Genomic DNA, 16,125 nt, shown 5'->3' on the forward strand with positions numbered 1-16,125 from the left:
TCTGCCACCCACATACACTTTTTGGTGAAATGTCTGTCATGTCCTTTGTGCATTTTCTCAGTAGGTTGCTGGTTTTTACTGCTGAGTTTTGAAAGTTCTTTATATACTCTAGATGCAAGTCTTTTACTAGACACAGACAGTCCTTGCTTTGCACAGACCTGACATGCACCAGTTTCAAACACCACAGTTTAAGTAACACCAGTCTCCCAACATGACACACATTTCAGTTGCCACAGTATATTAACTATAATTGCAAAAATGACCACCTTTGCTGCTAGTTCTTCAGCCCACAAATAGCTACATCAATAACATAAAGGCCCATGATGATCAGTGGCTGATCGCTTCACTTCTTTCAAAGTCTGTCAGTGACTGGTCACCGGGCATCCATTATTCAGTTCACACACAGACATCAAGTGTGCAGTTGTACGGCTTCCTCATCCCCAAATGATAAACCCAGGTAACATTTCATAAAAATGGCTAATCCAGAGAGAGAACTGCCCAAAACAGATGGAAGTGCAACAACAAAAGCCGTAACTCTGGCAATGAAATTCATATCGAATGTATGTGGAGTTAAAGATAATAATTTTCCTTCAACTATCAAACAATTTAAAAAACTCAAGAGAAGGACTGTCTACTATATTTCCTCTTATTTTCACTCATTTCATTGTTCTTTCTTTTTTCCTGATGTTCCCAGTTTCCTTCTGTTATTATTTACTTTCTATTTGGAGAATACTCTTTAGTCATTCTTTTAAGCAGGTCTGCTGGTGACACGTTCTTTTAATTTTCTTTTGTGTGAGAATGTCCTGATTTCCCTTTCACTCCTGAAGGATATTTTCACTGGCAATAGAATTCTGAGTGGACTTTTTTTTTTCAGGACTTGAAAAATGTTATGCCATATACTTCTGGCCTCTGTGGTTTCAGACGAAAAATTCGCTGTCATTCAATCATTGTTCCCTATAGATAATATGTTGTTTCTGTCTCACTGCTTTCAAGAGTTTTTCTGTCTTTAGTTTTCAGAAGGTTGACAGTAACGGTGCCATGGTTTTGATTTCTTTGGGTTTATCCCATTTAGAATTCACTCAGTTTCATGAATCTGTAGGTTTCTGCCTTTCACTATATTTGGGCATTTTTCCACCTTTATTTCTTTGATGACTTTTTCAGCCCCATATTCTTTCTCCTCTCCTTCTGAAGCTCCAAGGACACAAATGTTAGATCTTTTGTTATATAGACATACATAGGAGGTAGCGCAGGTGTGGTTCCAGACCACCACAATAAAGCAAATAACACAATAAAGTGAGTCGCACAAACTTTTTGGTTTCCCAGTGCATACAAAAGTTGTGTTTACACTATACTGTAGTCTATTAAGTGTGCAACAGCATTATGTCTAAAAAGAAAATGTACATACCTCAATTAAAAAACACTGTATTGCTAAAAAATGTTAACCATCATCTAAGCCTTCAGCGAGTTGTAATTTTTTGCTGGTGGAGGGTGGTCTTGCATAGATGTTGATGAAAACGCAATATCTACAAAGTGCAATAAAGTGAAGCACAATAAAATGAGGTATGCCTGTAGTCCTGTAGGTCCCTAACTCTCTGTTCATTTTTTTTCCCCCCAATCTATTTTCTCTCTGTTATTTAGATTAAGAAATTTTTATCTGTCTTCAAGATCACTGATGTTTTTCTCTCTCATCTCTGTTCTGCTGTGGAGCCTATCCAGTGATTATTTTAACAATTTTAGTTGTGTTTTTCAGTTCTAAAATTCCATTTGGTTCTTTTTCATATCTTCTATTTCTTTGCTGAGGTCGTCATTTGTTTTAAGAGTATTCATAATTTCTTTTTTGTGATAGCTGCTATAAAATCTTTGTTCGATCATTCCAACTTCTGAGTCATCTCACTGTTGGCATCTGTTAATTGTCTATTCTAATTCAAGTTTTGATTTTCCTGCTTCTTGGTATGATGAGTGATTTTTTATTGTATCCCGGACATTTGGGTACTAAGTTATAAGACTCTGAATCCTTTTTGAATCTCCCTTTTCAGTAGGCAGTCACACTGTTTAGGTTTAACATGCTGGTTCTGGCCTTCTTGTGTGGCTGTGACTCCAAGACAATTTAGTTTTCAGAGCCTTTGCAACGTTATTTGGTCTGCTTCCTTTGCGTGCTACCCAAAAGCTAATCTAAAAACCTGGGCAGTATTCCACGCTATAGTTCAGTTCTAAAATCTTTTGCTGTTAATTCTGGTCAGTTTCTCACATGGGTCACTAGGAAGTATGCCCAGGACTTCATTTGCAAAATCCCTTTCTCTAGCTCCCTTCTCTCCAAAATCCTACCACCACTCTCTAGTTGGGAGGAAAAAGAACATCACCTGCCACCACTGGACGCTGGACATTGGGAGTAGAGGTCCTTCCAAGGACATCACCCTGGTGAGGGAATTGAAGCATTGCCTCATTGCTGCTGGTCTAGGGGTGGAAGTTCAGCCTCCTCACTTACCCCCACTAACCCTGCCCCAGAGTGGGGAGCAGAATGCTGAGTCACACTGCCTACTGCCACCAGGTGAAGGGTGAAAGTACAGACTCTCCATCCACCATCACTGCCACTGGTATCACCTCAGCTAGGAGAAGTGAAAAATCACCTTGGTGCCGCCACGCAGGGGACAGACATTTAGGTGTCCTTCTTGGCCTCTGCTGGTCCCACCCCAACAGTAGAAACAGCCTGCTACCCCACATGAAATACTTGGCCTCTGCTGGAAGCCAGCAGTGGGGGAGCAGGGAATAGCCTCCTACCACTGGGCAGAGGGCAGAAATTCAGGCTGTCTGCTCAACTCTCACTGCCACCACTTTGGTCCAGGTAGCAGAGCACAGCCTCACACCATCTCACTGCCAGCAAAAGGAAGTACAAGTTCAGGCTACCAACTCAGCTTCTGCTGACACCACTCTAGTGGAGGAAAGGGAGTATAGATTTCCACCTTCCCAATTAGCCATAACAAACCATGTTCCCCATTCAATTTCCACTGGCACTAAGGGTGGGAATTTGGAGATTTCCATGGCCTTTGGCTAAAGTAGGATAGGTATTGTCAAAAAAGGTTTTTGTCCTATTAGGCAGCCCATTTCCAGATCCTTTCTTAGGGCTGTTTTCTATCTGTACCTGTTGGCATTTCCAGGATGTGGGCTTCTCCAGTGCCCATCTGGATATATAGAGGGCAAAAAGAAAGTGCAAGGAACTCACTGCCATGTCTTTCCTCAAGTTCCAAGGTCCCCAGCCAGTCCACCTCATTCTTCCCACCTTTTAGAGTTTTCTTACAATTACTTTTAGTATTACACCTGGAGTTTTCAGTTGTCCTTAGCAGGAGGAATAAAGGGAAAGAGTCTACTTCACCTTGTCCAGAATCTAGTTTAAGAAGGCCGTATTTTAAAATGCAGCAATTTATACAATACAGGTGCCCACCAGCTGACCTGCTAAACCATAAAGCATCAAGCAGTCTGTATGGTAATGGAGGGATAAAGGGATCAACTTCAATAATAGCAGCCCAAATCTGTTCAGTAAGACAGAGCTTTTCCACAAAGCACGTGATTCTGGGAAGAACTGATTCACTTAAATCTACTAAGGTATCAATGGATACAACAGAATTGATGCCCTTCCCCTGAAAAATTCAAGTCCCAAAAACATTCCCTCAATTGACAGGATATAGTATAATATCAGACGGTATTTTCTTTATAAATAGCAAAAGCACTACCCTGTACTTGCAAGCTGCCACTACCTTGGTGTAAAGATTGATAAACAAAAAGTACGATGGCATCTGCAGCCATTAGCTTAGAACATGTAAGAAACTCCCCAACCTACGTCAAGTCAATTTATTTGACTCAGTGCACTGGCAGTGAGCTGAGTCAGTCCAGACAGGCTCCAAATGACAGTGGGAGAAAAACACCAGGACCCAGCACCTCAATGAGGAGCTAAAAACCTAAACTCCACAGAAGTGAAAAACAAGTGTGTGGCAGCCATACCTCAGAAGTGACAGTTGACTCAGATCAGCCAAGACGGGGATCATGCATTCGGCTACTGGTACTGGGATCCCCTTTGCATGGGGTGATGATTATTTCTTGTTAGTTGTAAATTTTTTAAATTTTTTCTATTACAGTTGACACATGGTATTGTATTAGTTTCTGGTGTACAGCATAATGGTTAGACATTTATGTAACTTCTGAAGTGATTCTTTTTAATTGCAAAAAAACAATTGTAAACTTAATCTCTTGCTTTTACATTAAAAAAATATTTTCATAATATCCATACTTTTCTACACTGACTGAATTGTGGAAGAAGAATGTCATTAAAGAGCACAAAGAGAAGAGCCGGAGGTGCAGTGGGTCTTCCAGCCACAGAGAAGACCTGGAACAAAGACTACCTTTTATGCCGCTATGTTCCTGTCAGCCCCACAGGGTGAGGGGATGAGTGGGAACGAGCCCAACCCCTGGCCACAGGAGCACAAATCTCTGCTCCACGCACTGAGCTATGCAGTGCTCTCCTCTGCTGGCCTCACCTCTCCCAGGTAGGGGATTTGCTTCTTCTCGCGCCCTGGGTTAATAATACACCAGTGGTAGGATGGAACTGTATGCATCACCCTGCTGCTGCTGCTGCTGCTGCCATCCTGCTCCTCACTTCCTCACACTACACATACTCTCTTTGCCAGAATATGTGACTTTCGTAAGATGAGTAAAGACATGGAGACTGGGCCTGCATATTAATACATCCTAATTAGGTCCTCCCAGCACCAAAAAGAAAAAAAAAGCTTATTTATCTCAACAATACTTAGCTCTGAAGGACATGAGGGACCTAAGGCTTCCTCCACTAACATAAAAGCTGTCAAGAAATTGATGCTGCTCCTCCAAAATAATGCCAGGATTCTGGGGCGAGGGCAGCGGGGTAGACAAAGCAGAGGAGGAGGAGGGAGAACTTAGAAAGGTCTCCAAGGCGGCCATCAGAGGAGGTTCCAGGACAGGACTCAACTGGAAATGTAAAAAAATGATCTGTGACATTCTCTGGCTATTACATAAGATCCAGGTAAGAGTAAGAGTTCTTTCTGGAATAGGTTTGTACCTACAAGCCCTCCCCAGACATTCGGGCCATAGCCAGGGAGCTGCAGTTCTGCGTCTTTCCTTCGGTTTCCCTTAGCGTGTAGATAAATTTAGAGCAGATGGAAACCTCAGCCATCCTCTTGTCCAAGCCCTGTGTTGTATATTTAAGGAATCTTGAAGCCCGAAAAGTGGAATACATTTGCCACATGTTCAAAGGACCCAGGCTTCTTCCATCCCAGCATAGCACCTCTGTCCTTTGTGTCTAATCCAAGCGTAAGCTAGAACTCTCTATTCTTTCCACCCATGTCTGTGATAATGGAGAGGATGGCCATCTTTGCTTTGTGTTTCAATTTCCCCAAACATGTAATGGGAAGTTGGATCCTAACCTAAACTATGACAGAAATGCTCCCAGCATTTTTCAATAGTCTATATAGGGCCAGCCCGGTGGCTCAAGTGGTTGGAGCACTATGCTCCTAACGCTAAGGTCGCCGCAGACAGCGGACTGACAACTGGTGACCAAATGCCTCGGGGGGCGGGGGGACAAGGCTCATAATACTGGCATGGGCCAGGGAGCTGTGTCCTACACAACTAACTAGACTGAGAAACAACAGCTTGAATCGGGGGTGGGGGGCGGCGGAAGAAAGGGGGGAAAACTGTCTATATAAAGGGTTACTTATTTGGCATTAACTAACTGCTCTTTAAATTATTTTATAATGTTACTGTTATTATCCCATGTTTCTTGCAAAAGCTTCAGGAGAAAGTGATTCCCTTCAAGGCCATCCTGCAGGCTTATTCTAACTCCCTGGAAAGAATGTCACCTACCTTGTCTTCCTCTGAAGTCTCCATTTTTGCCCCTTCCTTGAATTTTGCCAGTGCACTCTTGAGGTCCTGAGATGTGTAAGTGTTGGTGCTGATGTCCAGCCTGTCCAAAGAGAAGCTGAGAGTCAGGAGGGAGGCACCATCTTTCCCAAGAAAGAAAACCCCCATGGGGGGCTGGTACTTTAAGGCAAGCTAAACCAGGCCAGCTCTAACTGAGAGCTGACCTGTCAATGAGAAGTCCAACAGGGTGATCTTACCTTGAAGCTAGAGGAGGAAAGACACTGAAGATGGAGTCATATCATGAAAGAGGAGGAAACGGCATGGGGCAGACAGAAGCCCATCATGGACAGAGAGCTCTCAGCCAACTACTTAGACAAAAACAAGTCTGGAATGTCTGTGCAATGCTGCTCTCTCAGTATATACCAGGGCAAGAGCTCCTGGAGGGTACTGGACACAGACAGAGGGAATAACATGGACCCTGTTTATTTATATTCTTCTAGGAAAGAAACCAACAGGGCCCTGAGCCCCACAAGCGTATGCCTGACCTAATTTGACAAGCCAGCCTGTCTTCACAAAAACAGGCTGGATACATTCACACTTTTAAGACAAACCCCTTGGCACAGAGTAGATGCAGGAGGTATACATCAACCTGACAAAGGAAAGGAAAGGACTAGAATCAAGGCCAGCCACCTTCCACAGCTAGCCTCCAAGAAGAGGGAGGAAAGGAAACAACGTGGACATAATCTCGGGAAGCCAGCAAAGACTGCAGAGTGGGATCCTCACAAGCCCCCTGGAGCTGGTCCCAGCCACACCATTCACCCTGACTGGAGTGAAGGCATTCATGGCGTGGGAGGAGGGGGCAGGTTTTGCCACCAGCAGCCATTTCAGTTTAGTGAACAGAGGTAGGAAGAAGAGTGCTATGGACAAAGGGATGCATGGAAGGCGGGCTGCGTTTGACAAGACTGTCCAGCTGAGGGGGTAAGGAGGTTAAGGATAACCCCGGAGCTATATAGAGGCGGGGGAAGGAGTCAGAGCCGGCTCTGCTCCAGGGAAGACGAGTACCTCCATCAGTCTCAGAGTCCAAGATCCTCGCAGGCCTTTGCTCTCATGAGAAGGGCGTGTGCTCATGGCCTTTGATTCATCCCAGAGCCCTTTAGGGCCCTGAGAAAAACGCTTGTCTTCTTCACACCTCAGTCTTCCTAAACTAATTAATAATAGCGACTCACTCCCATTTATTGAGCACTCAACCATGTGTCAGACACTGTGTTAACCCTTCAGGAGTAATATTTCATCCAAATCATTACCACAGTCCTACAAGATAGGGGAGAAAATCCCTCGCCCAGCAGAGTACCATCCACTGCCAGCTGCTTGAGGACACCAGTGCCCTGCCCCTTACGCCTGAGAGGGAGCTCAGTATTTAGGGCCACAGCTTGAACAGATTATCTCCTCCCTCGTCTGAGAGGGCTAATTGGGCAGGCCTAGTCCCATCATGTCTCCTAGTTCTGTTTACTGCCTTAAATCCCTCTGTCAGGTCACAAGTATGCACCTGTGTGCTTGCACTCACACGTGCACACACACACAACCATCCTCGGCTGGTATTCTCACTTCATTCTTCACTGAGAAAAACAGATGTTATGATCAAGAACTCCCTCATCAGCTCAACGCACCAATCTGCACCTAAATCTATATTCTCTGCTTTCCCTTCTATTAGAATGGATGCCAGTGTCCCTGCTCCGATTAAACTTAAGCCCCAGATCCCACGTGCCTTTCCAAAAGCTTAAACTTCCGTAATGACACCACCCCCTCCTGCCTGCATCACCAGTTTCTCCCTGGGACTGGATACCAACACTCCTTTGAGCGCACAGTCTAATTGTCACGCCATTGTTCTGCTCCCGACCAGAGTAAACTATGAACACACTGTTTTCACCCACTATCCTCACCTTCCTGCTGCTATTTACATTGCCATCTGCTCTAATCTGGATTCAGTTCCCACAACTTTACTAAAGCTGCTTCTCAAAATTATGAATAATTGCTGGCCAAATCCGATGGACTCTTCACTAATGTCATGTTCCTTCACCACTCAGCAGCATTTACACAATTCACCTCTCTCTCCTCAAAACACTCTCCTTTCCTGGCTTCTTGTTACCGTGCTCTCTTGGTTCTTCCCCTTCCTCATTCCTTCTCTCTTTTGCTGGTTCCTCATCTCCTGCCTGAACCCTGTACGTGCTGGAATGCCTCAGACTTCAATCCTGGACAATCTGCTCTTCTCTATATCTATACTTTCCTCTAGTTCTTTCTAAAGAACTATGAGGCAATGATGCCCAACTTTATGTCTCTGACCCAAAACGCTCCCCTGAGTACCAGCCAGACTCCTGTACAACTACCTGATATATCTTGGGTCTCGGATGTGTAACAGGCACCTCACGCTTATTACATCTAAAACACAGGTCTTGATGTTCTCCCTAGAAATCTGTCCCTCTCACAATCTTTTCTATTTCAATAAATGTAGGAACTGGATTCAGTTCCCACAATAAATTTCAATAAATTACATACCTCCAAGCATGTAATTACACAAATCCCCAAATGAAGCTTTATCCTGAATTCCTTCTATCAACCTTCCTTCAACTCCTACATCTAAATCATAAGCAAGTCTTGTTGTCACTCCCTCCAAATTAAATATCCAATTCCATCCACTCTCCATTATGACACCTTAGACTAAGCCACCATTATGTCTTGTCCAATCTACTAAAAAGATACCTTAATTGTCTCTGTGCTTCTGCTTTTGTCCACCTTCAATCTATTTTCTACACACATACCAATTAGAGTGATGTCGAAAACTGCATTATATTAAATCACCCTCCCACAAAAGCCTCACGGCTTCCCATTACAATTCTAGCTAAGTGAAGAACATTCAACACGCTCCTCAAAACTCCACATGATCTTATCTCTCTTTAATCTCATCTCCTAGGTATTAGTCTTCTTCCTTCTCCACCTCTCTCGTCACCTTGATCATTTTTCTGTTTCTCACACTTGACAAAGCCTTTCCCTTGACAAAGCCAGGGACTCTTCTTGTTCCCTGTGCCTGCAATGTTCCAACCCTAAACATATAAAAGTAGCCACTAAATCCCCCTCATTCTTCAGGTCTCAGTTCAAACATCATCTTGACAAGGCCTTCCCAAACCATCTTATCAAAAGTGACCTCCCCCAGTGACTGACTTACGACCTTGTTTGTTTCTTCCTTAGTGTTTCTTATAATCTGTGGTTACCTTACTTGCATGTTTATTTACCTGTTTTCTCCCTGTCAGCCTCCACAAGGCTGGCATCTTATCTGTTTCATTTATTACTGGAACCCCAATGCCTGGCACATAGGCACTCAATAGGTCTTTTGTGAAATGAATGAATGGAGCAAGTAAATGGCTCTGTCCTGGGCCCACTCACGTAACTACTACAGCATACTGTATCATGGTAAATGCTCAACCCAAGGTGGGATGACTTGGATGTAGTTTGTCCCTCATCCCTCCAAACACAGGAGGGTGATTGAAAGAAGCTGGCTGCTCCAGGGCAAAGAGAGACGTGCAACGTGGAGAGGTCGACAGGGACGAGGGCTAGAACCAGTGGCGATGGCAATGCCTAATATAAAAATAGCAAGAGGAAACCCCGCTGCTGGGAGCCAACAGGCAATCAGGCAGTGACAAGAGAATCCTCTGGGACAAATCAGAGTCGGAGACCCTGTCCCAGGTTTCACAGCCCAGAGGCATTGCCACTCTAGGTAGCAGTGTGGCCAGTCACACATCCGGCAGGACTGGTGGAGAGGCTGCCGTGCATTTGGCTGAATGGACCATCACCATCTCTCTCCAACCAGTGGTTCTTAACTCTGCTGGGGTCGGCAGCCTCTATGACAATCTGATGGAAAGCAGCTCCTCTTGTCCCCCAAAAACAGAACACGCGGATAAGCAAACTACTACAACAATTTTGGATATTAGCCCTGCCCTTTGGCCTCTGTTCCCATTCCAGTGCTGAAGAGCCAGAAAGACACTGTGAAGTACAATTGGAGGAGCACAGGACGATCCCAGGGGGAGAGTCACCACCAAAGGCAGCCAGAGACTCCTGAACTCAGGGCAGTGAGCACCCACGCCACCTTGCCAGTGCCTCGGGCTCCTATTCAGATGGGTTTGCCACTGGCTATAAATGCTGAGAAGGAAGGGGACCTGTTCAGCACATCCTGGAGGCCATTCCAGGGCAGAGTCCTCAGAAATACTTCAAAGGAGATAAGAGTCAGGAGTGGGGACAAATATTTCTCTCTTTCGGTGTGTCTACTACAGACCATATGGATGGCTCTGCTTTCTATTCTAAAAAGATATGAACACCAGACAAAGCAGTAAATGCTCCTACTGATGGTCTCCAGTCAGGTATTGGAGAAATAACTTTCCTTGGTATTAAAACCAACAAATAAAAGACTCCAAAGCAATCCAGTCTGTAAGTCAGTATTCTTAAACCAAGAAAAAGATAGGCTTTTTATTTAGAAACTAAGACTTGGCTTAGATGTGAGAAACAATTTCCTGAACTACTTTGAGACACTGACATATGTGTGTCTATGTGTGCTGGGGATAGAGGGAGGTTGGCAGGGTTACAACAATGAGATTTGATTCTTTCTTAGATGGTTGTGAGAAAGGAATCATCTTCTGACTTGGGTACACGCCTACCCGGAGAGATGGGGAAGATAAAGATCCCTCCCAGTTTGGGGTAACTGTAAGAAGGACAAAAATCTCCCTATCTATCAAAACATAAAGTCGCAGTTTCCAATAGTGAAAACTGCCCACATATTATGAACAGGCTGCGTGGTGGGGTTGAGAGTACATGACGGAAGGTGCGTGTAGACAGGCTGACCTTTTTGTCAGGTACATCAAGGAAAAGACTTAGGTAAAAACTGGGTCTCTAAGGTCCCTTTCTGCCTCATATCTAACTGCAAAATATTGTTAAAATAATAAAAATCTAAGCACTGAGTAACACTATCCCTGCTCAATCCATGACTGATTCCCAGTACTTACATGTACTAGAACAGGGGCAGCAAACTATTTGTAATGACCAGATAATCTTTAGGCTTCGTGGGCCTTATGGTGATTGTCTCAACTACTCAACTCTGCTGGTTTAGAAAAAAAGAGCCACAGACAATACATAAATGAATGAGCATGGCTATGTTCCAATAACACTACTTATGGACACTGAAACCTGAATATCACACAATTGTTATCAGTCATGAAACGTTATCCTTTTGTTTTTTCCTAACCATTAAGAAATGTTTAAAACAACTTAGCTGTAAAAAAACAACAACAACAACAAACCAGGCAGCAGTCCCATGGGCCATAATTTGCTGGTCCCTGTGTTAGAAACTGCATGGCTGGTATTAATATCAACCTTTCAAACAGCACAATTCCAGGAGGCCCTGCAAGCCCGTATGTCCACCTCCTTCTCCCTCATGCAGGAAATAGCAAGCAGAAGAAACTCGGTAATTCAAGGTGAATAGCAGAAAAAAAGAGAGACTATATATTGACCCAAATTGAATAATCCACGCTGGTTACTAAAACATAAGGCAATCTTGCATCATTGGAAAACTTTTATACTATAAGATAGCCTGTTTTAATGTGGACTAACAAGAGGAAAAGTTAGTCTGAATTAAAGACTTTAAATTTTACTGTTCACCAAGGAAGTATTACTGCAAAGCAGAAGGCCTAACAGGCCTGTTTTAATGAATAGATGACTCATCTGTAATCAGCGCATTAATTGTTGGGATTCAAATGGGTGCTCTTAAAGTACTGGGGAAAGTAGATTCATTTTTAAAACAGGTTAAGCATTCCCCCTAAAGCCTTTTTTAAAGTATCACTTTGCTTTGCAAACTATTTCTTTCCAAAGACCATAGAAGTAAACTTCCTGACAGATTTATCACAAATTCTACGCTATTAAATTTCACTGTTTTTAAAAAGCCGCATGAGTTTGGGTAAGAAACATTGCATTGTCGCTACTTGCAGTATTACAAAAATCAGTGCTGACAGCCTCCCGGCCCCTAGGGTCGACACTCTACCTTTTGCCTTTCTTCGACCCTTTCAAAGTATTTCGGAACGTATCCTCATCTTGGAGTTTCGCTTCTCTTGCCCCCGTCTGGAGATTCAGCCGCACATGGGATCCTGCAGGAACAGCCTGACCTACAAGCCAAGAACAGAGAAGGTTCGTGAGGTCAACAGTCCTCAGAGGGATACTGATGGGATGGCTGGCTAACAGGCCACAGGGTGTCTTCGTTCCAGAAGAGCAGACTGCTGTACGCAGGCACCTGAATCCATCCATGTCTCCCTGTCCCGCCCTCCCCACTGCTCTCTCTCCCTGCCTCCCTCCCTCCCTAACACCAGTCACACATTCTCCCTTTGCTTATCCACATCAAATAAAGGTATGAGGTAAAGTGTGCAAGGCTATCTGCACTTCAGTCTAGAGACTAATGTCCCCCAGTTAGAACCTGCATTGTGTTTAAACCATTCTAGTTTCTTTACATTGAGCTATAATAAGCCTTTCTGCTATGTACAGTACATGAATGGTGAATACCTACTTACGCTCAGGACATGGCCACACAGCATCCTTTGTGCCCCTCCCGTATCAGAACCCCAGACAGCTTGCCATTCCAGCAAACTTACACCTCACCACCCTCATCTATCTAATCAGCCTCCTTCTCCCTGAGCACAGGGACTATATCTCCTCCTTTTTCACCCCCAGCCTCTAGGCCAGAGCTTGACACATAAAATTTGTGGCACTTAACGTATATGAGAAGGAAGAAGCAAGGAAGCAAGAGACTGGAAGGCAGGAGGACATGGCAAGCCAAGAAGGCAGGAATTGGAACCAAGAGAAACAAAAAACCTACACCCACCTATCTCAGAAGAGCTGATCCACTAGCTGGAAAAACAAGTGTTGAGAATGGATGGGCTATTCATACACATTGTATAAAATTACCCAAGGATAGTTAAAAAGCAATCTTGCAACATCACATACTACAAATGGAATGTTATACTTATTCATTCATTCATGCAACTGATATTTACCAAGCAACTACCACTACATTCCAGGCCACAGTGGTAGGTAGGTTCTAGGAATACAAAGAGGAATGTTAATTGCTGCAGAGAGAGCACATTTCAGGGAAAGAGCTCTTCAGGAGACTGGAAACCTAGAAGCAGAGATGCTGCTCTGACACCTGAACTTTGACTCTGCTTCTTCCTGACAAAGGATGGCATCGCCCTGCTGATGCTGAGCTTGATTCAAAAATCAAAACAGGATGACGACCTGGAAAAGTTCCACAAACAGAAGCACATAGTACAAGTTCTCCCAGAACGGATCAGGTAAACTCTGAGTATAAAAGGGTAACAACGTAGCAAGCATTCAGGTTTTCTCAATTCTGGCAGGACCATAGTGAATTGCAAGTTCCACCAACCACTGTGCTTCCATCACAGAACCAAGGAGCCAGGGAAACACCAGGCCAAGGCGTTCTGTTCTGTTCCTGCCGCCCCACTTCAGCAGGGAATTTCTGTATCTTTGGCTGAAAATCAATGGGAACATAAATACCTGAGTGTATGTGCATAATGATCCCCTTCTAACCTCAAACCTATCCAAATTGCTTCAAGGATAAAAAAAATATATATGTTCAGAATAGAGAGGGGAAACCTTTCTCTGGGGAGGCTTCCTGAATAAGGTTAAGTTGGTGATTAAATGAGGCAAAAAGTGAGTGCCAGACTGGGAAAAAAGAGAATCCCAAACAGATGGAGCCCTGCATGCAAAGGCTCAGACACAGAAACAGCCAGGCTGCTTGCAGGAGGCAAAGAGCAGAAGAGGCTGGAAGCACTGGAAGCGCTGTGGACGCTGCTGGTTTGGTGAGCCATCAGGAAACCCAGGCGAGGGTAGGAAAACAGAGCTAATGGCTGAGGAAGTTGGTTGTGAGAGGAGACGAAGCCAAATACTGGCAAGAACAACTTCTGCCCTATTCCTATGACCATGGGGCAAGAGGTGGCTTCCTAGCATCAATCTGATCGCTGAACATGTGAAGAGGACAGGTTGTCTCACCTGGAGAGATCCCAAACAGACAAATAACAGGGCACCTTCCTGGCTGAATGCTAAGGTCATCCTGGGTATTCCCTGTACTTTGCTGCCCAACTGCATACCCAATCTATCTCTCTAAAACCTGGTGACTTCTGCTACATATCTCTTGAATTTATACCCTGCTCTGTCCTCCCCACCATGCTCTTGTCCAACCATCACCATCTCTCTTGTGGACACTGCCAGAGCCTTCCAACTGACCCCCCAGCTATTCTTACCTCCCAAACCCACTGTTCTTTACAATGAATGACTTTTTTTTTTCAAAATACAAATCTGACTATGTCATTCCCCTGTTTCAAACCTTTTAATGGATTCCCACTGTTCTTAGAATAAAGATGAACGTCCTCATGCTGGTCAACGAGGCCCTTTAGGATGGAATCCTTGCCTGCCCTTTCAGTCTCGTCCACAACTCATTCCCCGCAAGAGCCATGCTCCCTCCACCGTGGGGCCATTCCAGGCTGCTCTCTTTGCCCAGAATGCTCTTTCCAACCCCAGCCTTCCTCTCCTCCTCCTTTCAATCCCAGCTGAGTCATTTCTGCTGAGAGGCACCCTCTATTTCCTCAGACCAGATCCAGCTGCCCCCTAAAGGTTTTCACAGCACCATGACCTTTTTTTCTTTATAGCACTTTCCTCTATCAGTAGTTATATTTTAGTTTTTTTATTTACCTGGTTAATATAAATGCTCACCATTTTATCCCAGGGCCTAGCACATGGCCTAGCATATAGTAAACCCTCAATAATTATTGGTTGAATGAAAAATTAAAAATGAAAGAGAGAATCCTGACCTAGAGGTATGTAGAAAGGCCAACAAGGATTTTCACTAGGGCAAGTAGATTCATAATAATTAGTAGTCATGTCAATAGTTATTTTTAGTAGTAAGAGGATTAATACTAATCCATTACTAATAATAGCAGAATCTTGAATTTTCAGACTTTTGATCAAAATTAGAAACGGAAAAGAAAAAAAGTACATGACATTGTAAGTTTCAGAATATAACAGGTTAGACCACGCTACGCTGGCCAAGGAAGAGACTAGGATCTTATGTGAACCAATTTATTTTATTTGGGGAAAATTCCAAAATTACTCCTTTCACATAAGCCACCACAGGGTGCAAGAGCAACCACAATAGCATTAACTTAAAATACAGGTTACGTTCATTGAAAATACACAAAACCAGCCATGGCAGCAGCAGAGGCAGAGGCAGCAGAAAATACAGTATTTCCAATGTTTCCACCCCACTGGGAAAAAGGCCAAGTTAGAGAGAGAGTGTGATCTGACCTGCATCCTTCCAGGGCCTCTGTGAAGGGACCACAACACTAGAGAGGAGCAAAGGCAAGAAGTCACCAGATCCATGCAGGTGAAGAGTTAGGAATTGGGGGCAAAGAGCAAGGGACGACGGGGATCCAGAAAGGCAAACAGGCCTGCAAAGCCTACAGGGTCTGTGTCCCCCACTGGCTCCCTGGGGACAGACCCAAGCCTGAGGAAACTGCCTCTATTAAGGAGAAAGCCTGTCCCAATTAAGTAAAGCCACATCATACTTGAGTTTTGACTCCCATTGGGACTCTCTGTCACTGACTTCAATCCCAGGCCAAGACCCAGGTAACAACTGCTTTCTCCAGGGGAAAAAAAATCTGTGGTAGATTGCACTATTGTCACCAATTTTCTTCCCCGCTGCCTGTATCCACATCCTTTGCTGTGTAACTTTCCAGCCCCTCTTACTAGTGACAGTGGACTTTCCTATCCCGACTTTGGACTTAGCTTGTAACATGCCTTGGTCAGTGGGGTGTTAGCAAACGTGCCACAGAAGTTTGAAATATGCGTGTGTGTTTGGCTCATCTCTTGGAATTCTGCCGTCACCATGAAGAACATGCTTCACTAGCATTCCAGTCGAAGAAGGATGAGAGACCCACGGGGCAGACCTGGTCCCAAACTGCAGACTAGAGCTAAGCCCAGCTGAACCTAGCCGTGGTCAGCCAAGTATAGCTGATCCGCAGACACGTGAGCAAGAACAAGAGGCTGAGTATCTTTTAACTTGTTACTTTGAACCACCTTTAACTTACACAAATGTTGCAGTTTCCATACATTGCTTACACTGCCCTTCCCAATGTTAATATC

General features: G+C 44.3%; 1 protein-coding gene across 4 annotated transcripts in view; it reads right to left on the reverse strand.

Moving 5' to 3' along the window:
* Nucleotides 1-16,125, reverse strand: part of SIL1 (SIL1 nucleotide exchange factor) — a 183,624-nt gene that overhangs the window by 70,599 nt on the left and 96,900 nt on the right. For all 4 annotated transcript variants that reach the window (XM_019740406.2, XM_074313593.1, XM_074313592.1 and 1 more), the window contains exons 4-5: nt 11,963-12,083; nt 5,887-5,986 (exon numbers count right to left, since the gene is read on the reverse strand). In XM_019740406.2, coding sequence (XP_019595965.2) covers nt 5,887-5,986; nt 11,963-12,083 — 221 coding nt within the window. The remainder of the gene's footprint in view (nt 1-5,886; nt 5,987-11,962; nt 12,084-16,125) is intronic.

Source organism: Rhinolophus sinicus, linkage group LG10, assembly GCF_036562045.2.
Source record: "Rhinolophus sinicus isolate RSC01 linkage group LG10, ASM3656204v1, whole genome shotgun sequence".
Lineage (NCBI taxonomy): Eukaryota > Metazoa > Chordata > Mammalia > Chiroptera > Rhinolophidae > Rhinolophus > Rhinolophus sinicus.